This window comes from Ctenopharyngodon idella, chromosome 17, assembly GCF_019924925.1.
Source record: "Ctenopharyngodon idella isolate HZGC_01 chromosome 17, HZGC01, whole genome shotgun sequence".
Taxonomy (NCBI): Eukaryota; Metazoa; Chordata; class Actinopteri; order Cypriniformes; family Xenocyprididae; genus Ctenopharyngodon; species Ctenopharyngodon idella.
Window position 1 is genome coordinate 27,732,040 of NC_067236.1, and position 16,639 is coordinate 27,748,678.

General features: G+C 38.4%; 2 protein-coding genes across 2 annotated transcripts; one reads left to right on the plus strand and one right to left on the minus strand.

The window, feature by feature from the left end:
• The first annotated feature begins 6,170 nt into the window (after window positions 1-6,170).
• On the plus strand, window positions 6,171-13,031 carry col10a1a (collagen, type X, alpha 1a). The gene is made up of 3 exons (XM_051868832.1): window positions 6,171-6,269; window positions 6,556-6,697; window positions 9,039-13,031. The coding sequence occupies exons 2-3, from the start codon at window positions 6,571-6,573 to the stop codon at window positions 10,877-10,879; spliced, it is 1,968 nt and encodes a 655-aa protein (XP_051724792.1). The 5' UTR covers window positions 6,171-6,269; window positions 6,556-6,570; the 3' UTR covers window positions 10,880-13,031.
• Window positions 12,481-15,277, minus strand: marcksb (myristoylated alanine-rich protein kinase C substrate b). The gene is made up of 2 exons (XM_051868834.1): window positions 14,931-15,277; window positions 12,481-14,110 (listed from the first exon to the last, which is right to left on the minus strand). The coding sequence occupies exons 1-2, from the start codon at window positions 15,015-15,017 to the stop codon at window positions 13,499-13,501; spliced, it is 699 nt and encodes a 232-aa protein (XP_051724794.1). The 5' UTR covers window positions 15,018-15,277; the 3' UTR covers window positions 12,481-13,498.
• Window positions 15,278-16,639: the final 1,362 nt, after the last annotated feature.

Genomic DNA, 16,639 nt, shown 5'->3' on the forward strand with positions numbered 1-16,639 from the left:
AATATTGTGTTGGTCCCCCTTTTGCTACCAAAACAGCCCTGACCCGTCGAGGCATGGACTCCTGAAGGTGTGCTGTGGTATCTGGCACCAAGATGTTTGCAGCAGATCCTTTAAGTCCTGTAAGTTGTGAGGTGGGGCCTCAATGGATCGGACTTGTTTGTTCAGCACATCCCACAGATGCTCGATTGGATTGAGATCTGGGGAATTTGGAGGCCAAGTCAACACCTCAAACTCGTTGTTGCGCTCCTCAAACCATTCCTGGACAATTTTTGCTTTGTGGCAGGGCGCATTATCCTGCTGAAAGAGGCCACAGCCACCAGGAAATATCGTTTCCATGAAAGGGTGTACATGGTCTGCAGCAATGCTTAGGTAGGTGGTACGTGTCAAAGTAACATCCACATGGATGGCAGGACCCAAGGTTTCCCAGCAGAACATTGCCCAAAGCATCACACTGCCTCCGCCGTCTTGCCTTCTTCCCATAGTGCATCCTGGTGCCATGTGTTCCCCAGGTGAGCGACGCACACGTACCCGGCCATGTATGCGATGTAAAAGAAAACGTGATTCATTAGACCAGGCCACCTTCTTCCATTGCTCCATGGTCCAGTTCTGATGCTGACCAATATCAGTATCTATCTGATGCTTGATAGATACTGACCACTGCAGACCAGGAACACCCCACAAGAGCTGCACTTTTGGAGATGCTCTGACCCAGTCGTCTAGCCATCACAATTTGGCCCTTGTCAAACTCGTTCAAATCCTTACACTTGCCCATTTTTCCTGCTTCTAACACATCAACTTTGAGGACAAAATGTTCACTTGCTGCCTAATATATCCCACCCACTAACAGGTGCCGTGATGAAGAGATAATCAGTGTTATTCACTTCACCTGTCAGTGGTCATAATGTTATGCCTGATCTGTGTTTTTTTTTTTTTTTTTTTTTTTTGTCTTTTGTCTTTTGAATGGCCATTAATAGAGAACAATACTTTTTCACTTTTTTTGTTACAGTGTCCACCAGCAGGGGCTCAGTCATTTAATGGAATATTTAACCCCAAATAAATAAATAAATAAATTCTCATCATTTACTCACACTCAGTTTTAAACCTGTATGACTTTCTTCTTTGGAACACAAAAGAATATATTTTGAAAAAATGTCAGCATTTTTTTTCTCCATAATGAAAGCTGATGGAGTCCAATTTTTCCTGTGTTCCACAAAAGAAAGAAAGCCATACTGGTTTGGAACAACATGAGGGGGGTAAAATTGTGTCAGAATTTGAATTTTTAGGTGAACTGCCCTTTAAGAAATCATTATAGTAGAATATTAGTGTCTGCAATGACAATGAATTCACTTTTTTAACAATAGCTTTCTGTAGGTAGACACTTAATTCAGATGTACAGTATCTTGTTAATTTTATTAATGTCTACAATGCAAGCCATAATGGTTATTATAAAGTAAGATGGTAACCACAACAAGAGTGTCAGAGAGGGTAATGAGTTTAACAGAGGCCTACATGGCTGAAGGGTAATGTATTTCTTTCATTTCTTTCATCTTTTCCTCTGTTACTGCAAAGTGAAGTCACCGTAACCTAAGTGCTGTGTCATTTTATGGGCCTATGACACAGCTCATAAAAAGAAAACTAAATCACTCACATGACGGTATAGACTTTTAATGACCTATACAGCAAACAGAAGCATGATTTCATCAGATGGACACATCTTGAGATCTCATGTTGCGAGCTAAGTGATGAAAACCCTCCATGCTCTTCGTTTTGACAGTTTTCAAAAGTAAAGACATAAATTAACAGAACCTGAAAATGTAACAAAAAGACAGACTCCACCCATACTTGCTCTGTCATTAAACTAAATGTCAGTAGCATTTTGAGTCACTCGCCTCCTTGGTGGGTTGTACACAAACACAAACATAGTTTGCAAAAAATGAATGTTTGCTGGAGACTTCACTGCAGGAGGTGCAACGACATGTTTAGAAAGAACTGTTGTCAGCAGAGGAAAGTGTTCATGGAGTTAGCACACACTTAAAGGCATAGTTCACCCACAAATGTAAATTTTGCCATCCTCATTTACTCATCCTCATGTCATTCCTAACCCATATGATGTTATTTTATCTGCATGTGGAAGACAGAAGGAGAAACTCCATGTTTTTCACTAATAAGCTTGTCTTCCAGAGAGAATCTGATCACTGAGTTCAACTCAAGAACCAGATCAGTTCATTTATGAATAATTCTTTTACATTTGCATTTGTTCTTTTAGCAGACGCTTTTATCCAAAGAGACTTACAAATGTCATAGAGCCAACAATATTCATATGCGATGCCAAGTTTATAATAAACTAGATTTTTAAAAAGGTTGCTTTTGGCATGATTCTTTTCAGTGAACCAGTTCATCCACTTCTTCAGTTGAACTCAATGACTCAATTCAATTAGTCAATTAAATTTTAGCTTGTTCATGACTCAAAGCTATTTAGCGTCACATATAATTGGAAAGCTTGAAGTCAGTAAGAATTTTTTTTAAAAAGAAGTTAATACTTTTATTAAGCAAGAATTCTTTAAGTAGCCTAAGCAATAAGGTACTCGAGGCTGTGCTGTATGGTGAATAAGTCACGGCTGTAGGGCGTTGTTAGGCACGGTGCGAAGCGGAGTACCTGCAACCCCTTCAGCCGTGATTTATTCACCATACAGCACTAGCCTCGAGTACCTTATTGCTTTTATAAAACGGTAACCACACAATACAAATATTAAAGCCAAAAATATGTATCAATGCAACTTTCATGAAGTAAAATCATTAAAAGCCTTCCTTCCGCCGGAAAAAATAGTCCCTGACCGTGAACAGCAACAGAAGTTACATTATTCCGCCATTAGATGGCGGCAAATACTGTCTTTATGAGTGTGTCAGTCAGTAGCGAAGACTTTTACATTGAAAAGACTGAATTGTGAACACAGAACAAGACGCAACTGACAAATGCTTTGACTAGTGCTGTCAGTCACGGGAAAGGACAAGATAATACATCGGACATTTAAACAGATTTTTTATTATGAACATGACCTGAAAGAAAATGCTAAATCTGGATGCAGGTAGTAAACTCGCTCAAACGATCTCTTTCTCACAACACTCTTCTACATAATACAGTAAGCTTCAATGAACAATATCAATTGAGAACATACAGTTTACGTTGCTAAGAGTGGTTGCTAAGGGTGTTGTGTAGTGATACACAGAAGCGTTGGGTGAAGCGGTCATAGCCGTGTTTTATCGTGAATAAAACACAGCTATTGACCAATTAGAATCAAGGACAGGAACTAACCGTTTTATAAATTGATCTAAGGTGAAAGTAAAGACTTACGCTGTTACAAAAAATGTCAAATAAATATCAAATAAATGCTGTTGCTTTTTAACTTTATAGAATCATCAAAGAATCCTAAAAAAAAAAAGATCTCAGTTTCCACAAAAATATTAAGCAGCACAAACTGTTTTCAACATTGATAATATTAAGAAATGTTTCATGAGCACCAAATCAGCATATTAGAATGATTTCTGAAGGATCATGTGACACTGAAGACTGGAGTAATGGTGCTGAAAATTCAGCTTTGCCTTCACAGGAATACATTTATTCCAGGAATAAAAACATTTTTTTTTTTTTTTTATTGTAATAATATATAACAATATTTTACTGTTTTTACTTTATTTTCAATCAAATAAATGCAGCCTTTGGCATAAGACACTTCTTTCAAAAACCTCAGATTTTCAAAAAAAAAAAAAAAAAAAAAAAATCTTACCGACCACAAACTTTGAATGGTAAGAACCTTCGTTGTAATTAACCTTTCACCTTTTGTGTTCCACAGAAAAATAACATACAGGTTTAAAGTGATATGAAAGTGACTAAATGATCACACAGTCTTCATTTTTAGGTGAACTATCCCTTTAAATACAACACCGTTGATCACATCAGAATTAAAGGAAGAGGAAAAGTCATGTCTTTGGAAAAAATTAAGTGTCTGAGTGTAGGTTGTAATCAAACACGTGCTGCAGACAGCTGATATTGTGATCTTTCTTTTAGATGTCAAGCCATGTCTAACAGCATGTCTTCCAATTCTCAGCAATGCAGTATTTTACCAAGTCAAAGAAGTTGGTTTTTCAGGAGCAGAACATGTTAAAACAATGCTTGTCAAATGCAATTATTGTTCTAAACTATTTAGGCACCACTTTGGAAAATTATACTTGATTGAGACTAATTCTGAAAATTGGAGATGTTGAAACAAACTTCATGTTCAGGGAACACTTAATGATACACTATGTGGCATAAATCTTCCATGATGTGCGCAAAAGGGATCTTCCATTCAACCTAGTCTTTCCGCTTCAGTAAACAGGAGTAGGCCTACTTCATATATGGAGTCATAAGGGCAGAACCATACAATATATGTTATTATGTAAAGATTTAGGAGCTGTTGCCTGCCGCACATAGCTGATCATGATCTTACCTCAAGACCACTCTTGTGTTGTAGAGGGTATGATTAATTGGGTGTGCACGTTTCCCATGCACCCAAAAATAAATTGGAGAAAAAATCCAGCAGCAGCCTCAGAAAGTGAGGGAGAGCTGTGTGAGAAGACCCAATTTAAGGAAATAAAACATGATGAAAGGACCATAATGGCAAGAAATGCTTAGTGAGGAAGATGCTGACAAATCCAGAAACATTCAAAGAGTACATTTAAAGAGTACTGTACAAAATGTGCCCCCTTCTGGACACTTTGAGAAATTATCATAGTCTCTCTCCACACAAGAGGGTAAAAAAGTCAAAGTCAGATGTATTTTCCAGAACGTCTTTTTATATATTCTTTATTAGCTGTTTCTGGGTGAAGCACTTACAAAAATACACACGTAAAGAACCATAAACTTGTTTGGCCTGAAATAGTAAATTTTATGAAAGCCTCACACACTCTCAGAACAGACACGCTGAACAAACAGAGTCAAAGTGGCTCCTGTATGAGCATTTCTCAAGGAAAAGAGTTAAATGTGTTCTCTAATGGTCAGACATATTTGGATCCATCGTGTTTGTTGTTATGGACAGCAGGAGGTTTTCAGTTCCCACACCAACCTGCTGAATCTGTCTTCCCTCTTATGTTTTTGTATATGTTTTTCTGGGAGAAATTCAAATGTACCAGACAGTCCAAAAAAAGTGAGGTATTTGTAAAGACAACCAGCCAGACAAGGCTGAAATTGTTAATGTAATTTTCAATAGCAAACATTTTTAAACAGATAAAAAGTGTCTATAATTGGTAATTTCTAATAGATAGATAGATAGTTAAAACCAATCGCCTTTGTTGTATTGTATGTAACTCAAATTTTAAATTTCAATGGACTCAAAATTTTAAGGTAACCAGGTAACTTACTTTTTTAAGTTAAACCAACAATTTTTTTACAGTGTATATAGATAGATAGATAAAACCAATCGCCTTTATTGTATTAACTCAAATTTTTAATTTCAATGGACTCAAAATTTTAAGGCAACCAGGTAACTTACTTTTTTAAGTTAAACCAACAATTATTTTTTTACAGTGTAGATAGATAGATAGATAGATATTCACAAATATTTACAAATATATATTTTTGTATAATATACTACAATATAATATATTTGTGTATATTTCAAACAAGTATAGCATTAAATAATAGCATTTAATAGCAAACATTTTTAAACAGATAAAAAGAGTCTATAATTGTCAGTAAAATTGTTTAAAATTTCCAGATAGATAGAAATATTTACAAATATATATTTGTGTATAATATACTATCACATTTGCAATGCAATGCTAAATGTCACTAACTTCTATGTCAATTATTGTTTACATCATGTTTCTAAAGATAAGAACATTACATATAGGGAAGTACACATCATACAGGCCATCCATACTCTAAAAATGACATTTTCAACCCAAATTTAGGACTAAAATGCATCTTTTGCAGCTTTGAGGGGAGCTTAACAAGATCTAATCATGGGTCTAAACACTCAAAGCAAAAGCCATCCTGAAGTGACATGCCAACAGTGGGCAAATCTGCTTGGTAATTACAGCCTTGCAATGAGAGGGGAGGTACTAGTGTGGTAGGTGCTTTTTTAATGATGCAAGGGCCAGATATGGTATAAAAACCCTCATCATTGTGCTAGGCGGCAGCAGATTCTGTCTGGCTCCTACCACAAGGATATTCAGAAGTGGGAGCTGCGGCTGTGTTAAACTTCTTATTTATTTGGAACCCAAGTATGCCGGTAGGTGTCCATTTTTTTCTTCTCCTTTTGTTTTTTTGGGAGACTAGGCCTTGATATTGAGGGACATCTATCAGCAGGTGCAAGTGGGAGGGTGCTCTTATATATTACTTTGAGTTATGGCTTAAACAAAAGTATTAATAATGGAATGGAAGTTCAAATCATAGTTTATACAGTTGTCACTTAAAAAATGGACTAGAGAGCTAATTGTTCCATTAGAATGTTTTAGCCTTCATCAGCAGCGGTGTTCTTTACATCATCACATCTAACTCTTTCAATTCCATTGCAGATTTGACCTCAGAAAATGGAACTACGAGCAGTAAGCATTCTTCTTCTCCTGGTTGCCTTGACGGCTGCCCATGGTGAGAGATATGTTGTCAAGAAGGTGATGAAGGCCCCCCAGTACCAGCCTTACTCAGTGAAAAGCCATGGTATGTGTTTAAAATTGAAAAATGCTTTTCTTTGCTTTCTGCAGTGTACTGAAGATCTGTGTTTCCATCTAAGATGTTTAATCTAAAGACGTATTAGATTAACACATAGCTACTCAGTTTAAATGTAGGCAATACAAACCAATTAGATATGTGCATAAAAAAGTTTAATGGGTAGTCCAGCACACTGATTGGGTACTGATACACAGTGCTTCCTCCAATAGTACAATGCAACCTGTCTAAGCTTTTGAATATTTAAATTGTAGATTCATGCCATGCCTCTACAGATGCATTGTGCTATAAAGTCTATTTTGCTGTCTCTGATTACATACCAGACATTGTTTCTTTTAGTTTAGTTAGTAAAAATGAATTTTACATACCACAGATCTTTTAGTGCATCTTTGTAATCGTTCTCCACACATCCTTCAACAAATTCCAGTTTGGAGTACTGAACAGTAAGTTGAAGGATGTATGAAAGATTCAATATTTTAAATCTTGTATCATTTTCTTATATCATGCTTAAAGGGATAGTTCACCCAAAAATGAAAATTCTGTCATCATTTACTGCCCCTTAAGTTGTTCCAAACCTGTGCTGTACACAAAGGAAGATATTTGGAAGAATGTTTGTAACCAAGCAGATCTCGCCCCCCATTGACTACCATAGTAGAAAAAAAATACTATGGCAGTCAAATGGAGGGAGATCTGCCTGCATTCTTCCAAATATCTTTCTTTGTGTTCAGCAGAACCAAGAAATTTATACAGGTTTGGAACTACTTGAGGGTGAGTAAATGACAGATTTTTCATTTTTGGGTGAACCTTTAACTGCATGGTTTGATGAAATTTTCAAAGTTCAAATATAATCATTTGATTGGTGATATTGTACAACAAAATACTGCTCAGATTTATATGGTTTGTTTGAGCAGAAGTGATCTATGCTGTTTTAGCTTTTAAAGGATATGCATGTCAAAAGCAACAAACTTTTGTAGGTTATGAACAGCTATTTAGAATTAGTCTCCAGAGACATGTTGAAAAGAGATTTGTCTGGGTGTGTCACAGCAATATCTAGACACATCTGTTTTGGTTCATTAAAGCTGTGCCTCCAAGAATGACCTTTGGTATGATGTAGTCTACAAACCAATAGATTTGACCACATGAAGGCAATTATAAAACTGGAGTCCTGGAGCCCTAGCTGCATATATATATTCATATTATACAAATTCAGAACCATCCTTTTTTTTTTAGGATCGCATTACAATATAAATTCTTTTTGTGCATTGTATAATTCCACTGAAAAATCTAATCCCTGTTCTATATTCTTCAGTGGAATTATACAATGCACAAAAAGAATTTATATTGTAATGTAATCCTGAAAATGGATGGTTCTGAATTTGTATAGTATGAATAGAAATATATAAATTACATATAAAACTAAAGTACCTCAGCTTTTAAGTTAAACTCACAAAACAATATTTGGAAAGAGTTACATCCACCAAATCTTTAGATAGACATTCTGGGAGGCCTTTGTCAAGTCAAGTTTATTTATCAACAATAAAGCAAAACAATAAAGATTGCAACTGTAATTTTAGAAATGAAATGTTTCTGAAGGCTTCAGAGAATAGAATAAAATAGAATCACAGATATAACATTTTAAGTTAAAACCTAAACATTTGCAAGCACAAAAATTACAAAAAGATAAGAAAAACATATTTTACTTGACACAAATGTATATGTATAGATTTGTTATGCATCAGTGATACACAAGCTTTGAAGTTTAAAATGTATCAATTCTGATGTCTGAATACTGTGTTTTGATAAAAGGGACTTGAATAAAAAGAAGATCATAGAGGATCTGTAGAGCATGCTGTGGAGTGCATACTCATATACTCATACTCAACATAATTGAAGATACTGACTTCCTGTTGTTTTAGAAAACAGCTCTATTGGAAAAAACCTGTATGAACTGTTCTTCAATAAAACAATTTCTAGCAATGTAGAAATGGGTAAAAGGCACCATTTGTTTATAGGGACAAACTTTAGTCATACATTTCTGTAGTCTGTCTAAATTTTATATGGCATGGTCCTCTAGCATTGTATTTTATCAATTTTTTATACTGGTATATTGTACTTGTAGTATATTATATTTTTCAAATCATTTAGTATATACAGTCAATATAATTTCTTTAACATACACTATAGAATTACATGAAAAACATTTAATTACATTAAGTCAATTCCAAAATGCCAATTCCACCTATAACTGATTATTGAATGTATACAGTTATTGCCACTGCCATACATACTGATTATAAGTATTGCCACTGATAAACTTCTTGGTTTATTCCAGTGGTATCCGTAGCAGGAGAACCAGGCATCCCTGGTGAGCCAGGCCCACCTGGACCTCCTGGCCCCCCTGGACCTGCAGGAGAAGATGGTGAAGGACTGCCAGGACCTCAGGGACCCCCTGGACCACCTGGTCCTGCTGGTTACTCATCACCTGGAAAACCTGGTTCTCCAGGTGGACCTGGCAAACCTGGAGCCACAGGTGCACCTGGACCTAAAGGAGACACTGGTGCAACTGGTCCTCAAGGCCCCAGAGGCATGCCTGGTCCTGTTGGTAGCCCTGGACCTGCAGGCATTTCTTCAACCGGCAAACCTGGAGCAGCAGGTCTTCCAGGATCAATGGGACCACGGGGAGAGCCAGGTCTTAAAGGACATCCAGGTATTCCTGGTCTGCCAGGACAAAAAGGAGAAAGAGGCATTGGGGTTCAGGGGCCACCAGGTGAGAGAGGTCCAGCAGGAGCAATGGGTGCTTCAGGGAAGCCTGGTGAGCCTGGTGTTGGAAGACCAGGCAAATCTGGAAATCCTGGTGAACCAGGTAAACCAGGCTCACCTGGCCGTGATGGAGAACCTGGACCAATGGGTGCACCAGGTCCAAAAGGTCAAACGGGTGCTCCTGGAATTGGAATGCCTGGCAAGCCAGGTGAGAATGGTGCCCCAGGTATGCCTGGCCCTACTGGCCCCAAAGGTCCACAAGGCGCAGCTGGTACTCCTGGTTCTCCTGGTGCTCCAGGTTATGGTAAACCAGGTGAACCTGGTGTGAAAGGTGACAGAGGAGTATCTGGTAGCCCAGGTACAACAGGTCAGAAAGGTGAGCCAGGTGCTAAAGGGCACACTGGATATCCAGGTGCTACTGGTCCTGTGGGTCCAGCTGGTCCTCAAGGTGCAAGAGGTTTCCCAGGTGAGAGAGGGGCAACAGGTGATAAGGGTGATCAAGGTCCAATGGGACCTCCAGGGCTGAAGGGGCACAGGGGAGAACAGGGAGCTCAAGGTATTGAGGGCAAGCAGGGATATCCAGGGGCAACAGGACAACCTGGTCCAAGAGGAGCTACAGGTGCTCCTGGTAACAAAGGAGATGCTGGCAACACAGGTGCTCCTGGTACCCCAGGAGCACCAGGACCTGCTGGACCAAAGGGTCTTCCAGGATATCCTGGAGCAGCAGGTGAAAAGGGAGAGGAAGGAGCTCCTGGAGCAAGAGGCCCTGTTGGCCCAGCAGGTCCTGCAGGCCTACCTGGCATTAAAGGCCACCCGGGTCTTCCTGGACCACCTGGCCCAGCTGGTTTGACTGCCAAGGGAATTCCTGGACCTCAGGGTCCACCTGGACTTCCTGGATCTGATGGGCCTGCTGGACTTCCAGGTCCTGCTGGACCTCCCGGCCCTCCTGGTCCTCCTGGTGAGGTCATGTTTGAGAAGGGTCATGGTGAAGCTGCATTCCCAGTTCTTGTCAAAAGTCCTGTGTCTGCATTCACTGTTGCAACTGTGACACCTTATCCCTCAACTGGTACCCCAATTAAGTTTGATCAGATTGTGTATAATGCAGAGCAGCACTATGATCCCGAGACAGGTGTGTTCACCTGCCAGATTCCAGGAATTTATTACTTCTCCTATACCATGCATGTGAATGGAGCTAATGCTTTAGTGGCACTTTATAAAAATAGTGATCCAGTCATGTTTACCTATGATGAGTACAACAAGGGATTTGTGGACCAGATGTCTGGTAGTTCTGTCCTTCAGCTCAATGAGCAGGACACTGTTTATATTCAGATCCCTGATGATGAGGCTAATGGTGTTTTTGCTGCCGATAATGTCCATTGCTCTTTCTCTGGGTTCCTGATTGCCTCCACGTGATAAGGTGATCAAACCATATCACTTCTAAAACATCACTATTTCTCAAACAAAATATCCTGTTCTGCAAACCTCAATGCACAACAGACTGTGCTATTGTTCTGAGAAATACAAGCATCTCAACTTGAAAAATTCCAAGCAGTGGTGCCTATAAGAAGGAAGTAAGTTATGTAATATGTTATCAGGGATAGCAAGACAGTTAAAACCTTAACAATTTAAATTTTTGTGTGTGGAGAGAGCATGTGATGTTATGCTCTGATAATTTCTCACCTTTTCCTGAATTGTCCTGTTTTTTTTTTTGTTTTTTTGTTTTGTTTTTTCTTTGTATTTTTGTTATTGATCTCAGTGGCTAATTCAAATCTTTGTGTCTTGTTTTTTTATTGTTGTTGTTCTTGTATCCTTACTGATTAAACAGAGAATGCTCTTCCTGACATCCTTATTTCTGACTTGAATATTGTGAGATGGTGAAAATGGTGAAAAACAAACTCACAAGCAAACAAATAAACATCATTAAATGTTATCCCAAAGTATTAAAAATATTAAAATAAAATATTTCCTAAATCCTAAAGTTTTGTCTGTGTTTGTTTTTGAGTGTGCTGAATGATTTTATCTCTTGTTTTTCTTTCTAACAATGGTACAAAGTGGTATACAATGCAACAGAATTACAACAGTACACATTTAAAATGCTATATTTCTATTTTGTTTTGGTGGTTGCAAAAAAATGAATAAATCAAAAGCCTGTAGTTCCAATAGTAGTGTATTTAAAAACAGAATAGGGATGTAAAGGAGTATGCTTTTTTTAACTGTGTTAAGTTAACCAGTCAACCAAAAAGATGTGGGTTAGGTGGAGAGGCAAGTCAAACACAAGCCGCTGGGTGGAGGCAATCAGAAGCTAAGGAGCCACAAGCCACAGGCAGGCACTGCATTTGGAGGATTTGAGGGATGTGGTTGAATAAAAAAAAAGAAGACAAGAGCACCTGGAGGGTAAAGTCGTTACCATCTGTGAGTGCAGAGGTGGGAGCCACAAGTTTAACATTGGCATTTAACATGAATATCCAGAAACTAAACTAGGAACAGGAATATTGGGTGAAAACACACCCATCATGTGGTTGCTAGATTAGTGGTGGAGTTCATCCTGGAGCGCAGAAAATGCATGGTTTTAAATTATCTTTAGCTTCTGTGGTAGGCTAAAAACATCCAAGTAGTGTCTGTTAACATTTATCTTAGACTTGGAAAGTATTTGGCTTTTCTTGGGATTTAGAAGAACGGCATTTACAAGTGCTGAGGGTAAATACACAAAACATAATGAAAAGTTTTTCATACTTCAAGGTCTACTTGATATGAGAAAGAGGAGTAAAACCTACAAACCCTTATATAGTTACATAATTAGGTGTTTTACCATGGTACTGTTGTTCAGTATGGGTTAGCACAATGGGTTTGAGATACTCAGTGTTGGAAGACAACCAAAATAACATGAAAAAGTTAGAAATGTTTTGCATTATTCTCTTGTAAAATTAGCAAAATTGCTCTATCACAAATGCGAAGGCATTCATATTACAAAGACAATGTTGCACAACCAATGCTCAAACAAAACCACTCATATATTGTCTGTCTAAATCCTTTATTTTTGTTTTGAGTGCCCCTAAAATGAAGGGGTAAAAGAAGCATTGTGAACGATTTGCACGCAGTTACATTCCATTTAAAAATCAAGTAGAGATGGTGCTGAAGTATTTACAGGAAAGAAAAAAAAAAAAAAAAGAAAGAAAAAAAAAAAATCTACTTGACGATTGCACCGGCATTTTTTCAAACATTTGTGGAAATCTGCTGGAATAAAAACCACTTTGACTGCATTACACATGACAGGCCAAATGTTTTGATCTTAAACATTTCAGAACATTATTCTCAATGAAACAGGATTTTTTCCAGAAAGTTAGAGAAAAAAAAAAAAACCTTCAATTGATACCACTGATATAAAGAAAAAACAAAAAGGATAAAGCCATTTTCAACATCGTGAAATCCAGCAATGACAAAAGCCAATACCAATACATAATGCTGCGGGGTATTGCACAACGCAGCTGCTGAGGTTTTAAGCACCTATTTTAATGATTGATGTAACGGCAGTTAAAAAAAAAAAAAAAAAAAAAAGAAGAGAAAACTGACTAATAGCATCTGTAAATTGTTCAATGATGTTGTTTCTGATAGCTCCTTTTTCCACACGCTTGATTTACCCAATAGAATGGCACCAGTACCTTCAACTAACATTTCAACTCAATGTCCTTACGACACTAATGTAACTTCATCTACAAAAGAAAATGAAAAAAAAACAAAAAAAAACAATTGAAACAAGCAATGCTCTATTAATCTCACTCATGCGCACACACCCACACAACTTACAAAACTGCTACAAAAAATTATGAAAAACTTGGGAAAAATGTGCCTTTCGCTTCCAATCATTCCATCCAACTTCCTTCCTTCAAAATGCCATATACAATGTAGTGGATGGAACAGGAATGGATGAAAGTATGAGAGAAAACAGAAGGTTTGAAATGTCATTGGTTTTGTACAAATTTTCCATGTTTGTGCTCCTCGGACTTCATCTAAAATGGGCTTTTCACCTCCATCTTACTCTGTGGCAGCGGCTGGGGCATCTGAGCTCTCTGCGGCTGCTGGTTCTTGAGGAGCAGCTTCTGCTTGCTTCTCCTCAGCTGGCTTCTCTTCGGCTACCTCATTGGATGGTTTTTCCTCATTGCTTTCGGCTGGTTGGTCAGCTTTCGGTTCCTCAGTTGGAGCCTCTGTCTTGGCCTCTTCACTGGAGGCTTCAGGCTTGGCCTCCTCAGATTCAGGTTCAGCATCCTTCTTCTGCTCTCCATTCTCCACAGCTGCCGCCGCCGCCGCCTCTCCACCTTCAGCATCTTTTTTGGCGCTCTTCTTAAAGGAGAAACCACTAAGTTTGAATGGTTTCTTAAAGGAGAAGCGCTTTTTGGTTTTGGCAGGCTCAGCGCTCGCAGGGGTAGAACCGTTTTCTTCTGTCTTGGCCGAGTCTTCGCCATTTGCAACGGCGGAACTTTCCGCATCACCCTCTGGAGCGGCCTTCTCTGCGGCTCCTTCCTCGGCCTTTCCTTCCTCTGCTTTTACCTCCCCATCAGCAGAGTGCTTTCCATTGGCCTGCACGTCCTCCGTGGCTGCTTCTGCATTTGGAGAGGCATTCCCATTGGTTTTAGCATGGCCATTTTCCTGTGGGAATAAGAAAATGCTTCATATAAGCTGTTTTTGTACTGTGTAAAAATTTAAATACAATTGTTATAGCATATTTTCAATCTATAAAATAGCAAAGGCTATATGAAAACACTGTCTGGAGTCTATAGGTTCGCCACGTGGGTGAAGTCTCATGCACTTTGTCTGGCTGATGCTGTTGCCATCTAAGTGAAAGCGTTGCAAGATGGACGAGTAGATCCACCAGCGCAGATCAAGCCGAGGAGATCATCGTGTTGAGTACATAAGCGGTCTTGCAAGGATACTTCTCATATTAAAGCCATTTCTCATATTAAATCTATGGATTTTGTCTCGTGGCTTATTTGTACTTCCATTTTATCAACAAGATGCAATAAAGGCGTGGTGATTTTACCGAAATGGCTTTGCACGACGGAAAAGCTTGATAAAGATACGAAGATATTCCCATTTAAATAATACAAAAAAAAAAAAAAAAAATCGGAATGGAATCACCGAATTTCAACGTAATCGTAATTTTATGATTTAAAAATAAAAAAATAACTCGCCGTTTAAACGCACTTTTTACCATGGGGGGTCTATTATAATCAACGTTCAAATAAGAAAAATGCAATTTACACCAAACATAACCCATTTATGCTCATGTTTTCAATATTTATACAATAATAACATCGATATTTAACACAAAGTGTTGATTTTCAGTGGAAAGTGGAGAGTCCCCTTTGTTGATCGGCTCATTGTTCATTTGAACCGACTTGATTTTTGGTACTGCACACCCCCTCAAAACATCACACGCCCGTACAAAGATAATAATTAAAGTTATTACCTGTCCATTTGATTTATTCGCAGCCTCGGCTGGTTTTTCGGCAGCAGTCTCCTCTTTTGCTCCGTTTTTGGAGATTTGCGCTCCCATGCTTTCACACGCAACAAAGAATCGCAGATCAAATGAATGAACAAAGAGCGCGAGCTTCTCCCTCAGACGCGTCGCGTGCTCGCTCTCAAGAGCGTCTGTTTTCAAATAAAACCGCGGAAAAGAGATAACGAGAGGCAAAGCTGTGATCAACTGATCAGAGAAAAATAATAAATATAGCTCTCTCTCAAATAAAATATATTATTTTGGGATACGAGATGGAGATAATGAAATTGTTCTCTTTTGATAATGAGATGCGGGATACAACGCCCAAATACCCCTGACGTCACAGAAGAGCTGTGTGAGCCAATCAGACGCCTCCGTGAAGCCGAGGGGAGGGGTTACACTCACTGACTGGAGGGGGAGGAAGGGCGCGCAACCAGCAACTGGTGATTCGGTACAAATGAAACCAGTCACAAAGGGCTTTTTTCTTGCTATTTTTAATTCTTTTGTGGCAGTTGCTTTTATTTTTTTCTCCGCAAACCTATCTTTTAAAAAATCTTTCTTTTGGTTTCCTCAAAACAGAAGGTGGATAGCAAACATCACAGATTTAAATGGCTGAGTATTTACTGTAGGGCGCTTTATCTAAATAGACACTACATAGGCTAGGCCTATGTGATCATTTCACTCCCAACGCTCCAACCATGGATTACATTTTTCCAATATAAACATCCAGTCACATATCGCATGCCTGATGAATTCATTCTGAGGAATCCTGGTGACCTAGATTCAGTCACAGTTTATTGTCAGCCCAGACGGAGCTGTTTTGAATGCACTGAAATAGTCTAAAGCGCACTTTCACACAACATACTAACTCACGTCACCATGGCAACTGCTCAACGTCACAGCAGATTGCTCATAAACAATAATAATATTGTCAATGTGCTAAGTTGAAATATGTGTTTACGTCTGAATGAGTGAATGATATGTCTGAGTAATCCAAGAAAGAGTAAGGAGAGATTTAGATTGCATACTAAGCCCTTAAACATTAAACCTATTCACTACAACCAAACTGGTTTGTGCAAACTGGACATTTATCTTTAAAAAACTTAAATGTATTATATAATTAAATTCATACTTCAGGGCCCTATGTAATATATGGACATATTTATGGCATTTGATCAACAACGATCTTTCAGAGGTTAAAAAAACAAATGGCCATATAATCATTTATAATTTAACCAGTGAATCATCACAAAAACATTTTGAAAAGTCAGCTCTCTGCATGAAGTGACTCAACAAAATGTTCATGATTATAAAATGTATTCAAATATTTCAAAATCTCACTACGGTTGGCCGACGCTGCAGCAACAGATGTTGATTTAGGGCAAGAGTCCTCTGGCAGAGTTTCATTTCCTAAGATTAAAACTAATAATATCGAAAATGCTTGAAAGTCAGCCCAAACCTTGATCTGTTTTTGCTGATTACTGATAATGAAAAGGCCTACATCTGTACTCTGCAAGTCATATGCACACATTGCCATTTCTTTGGGACATGGTACTAGAGCTTTTTTGAGACATGGCAGTACCGTTGGCTTTTTACATGTACCAAATTATGATCATTCAGTATGATGGTATAGAGGAGACCGGTGCTATCGTAGTCAAGTCAGGTAGCAAAAGTCAATT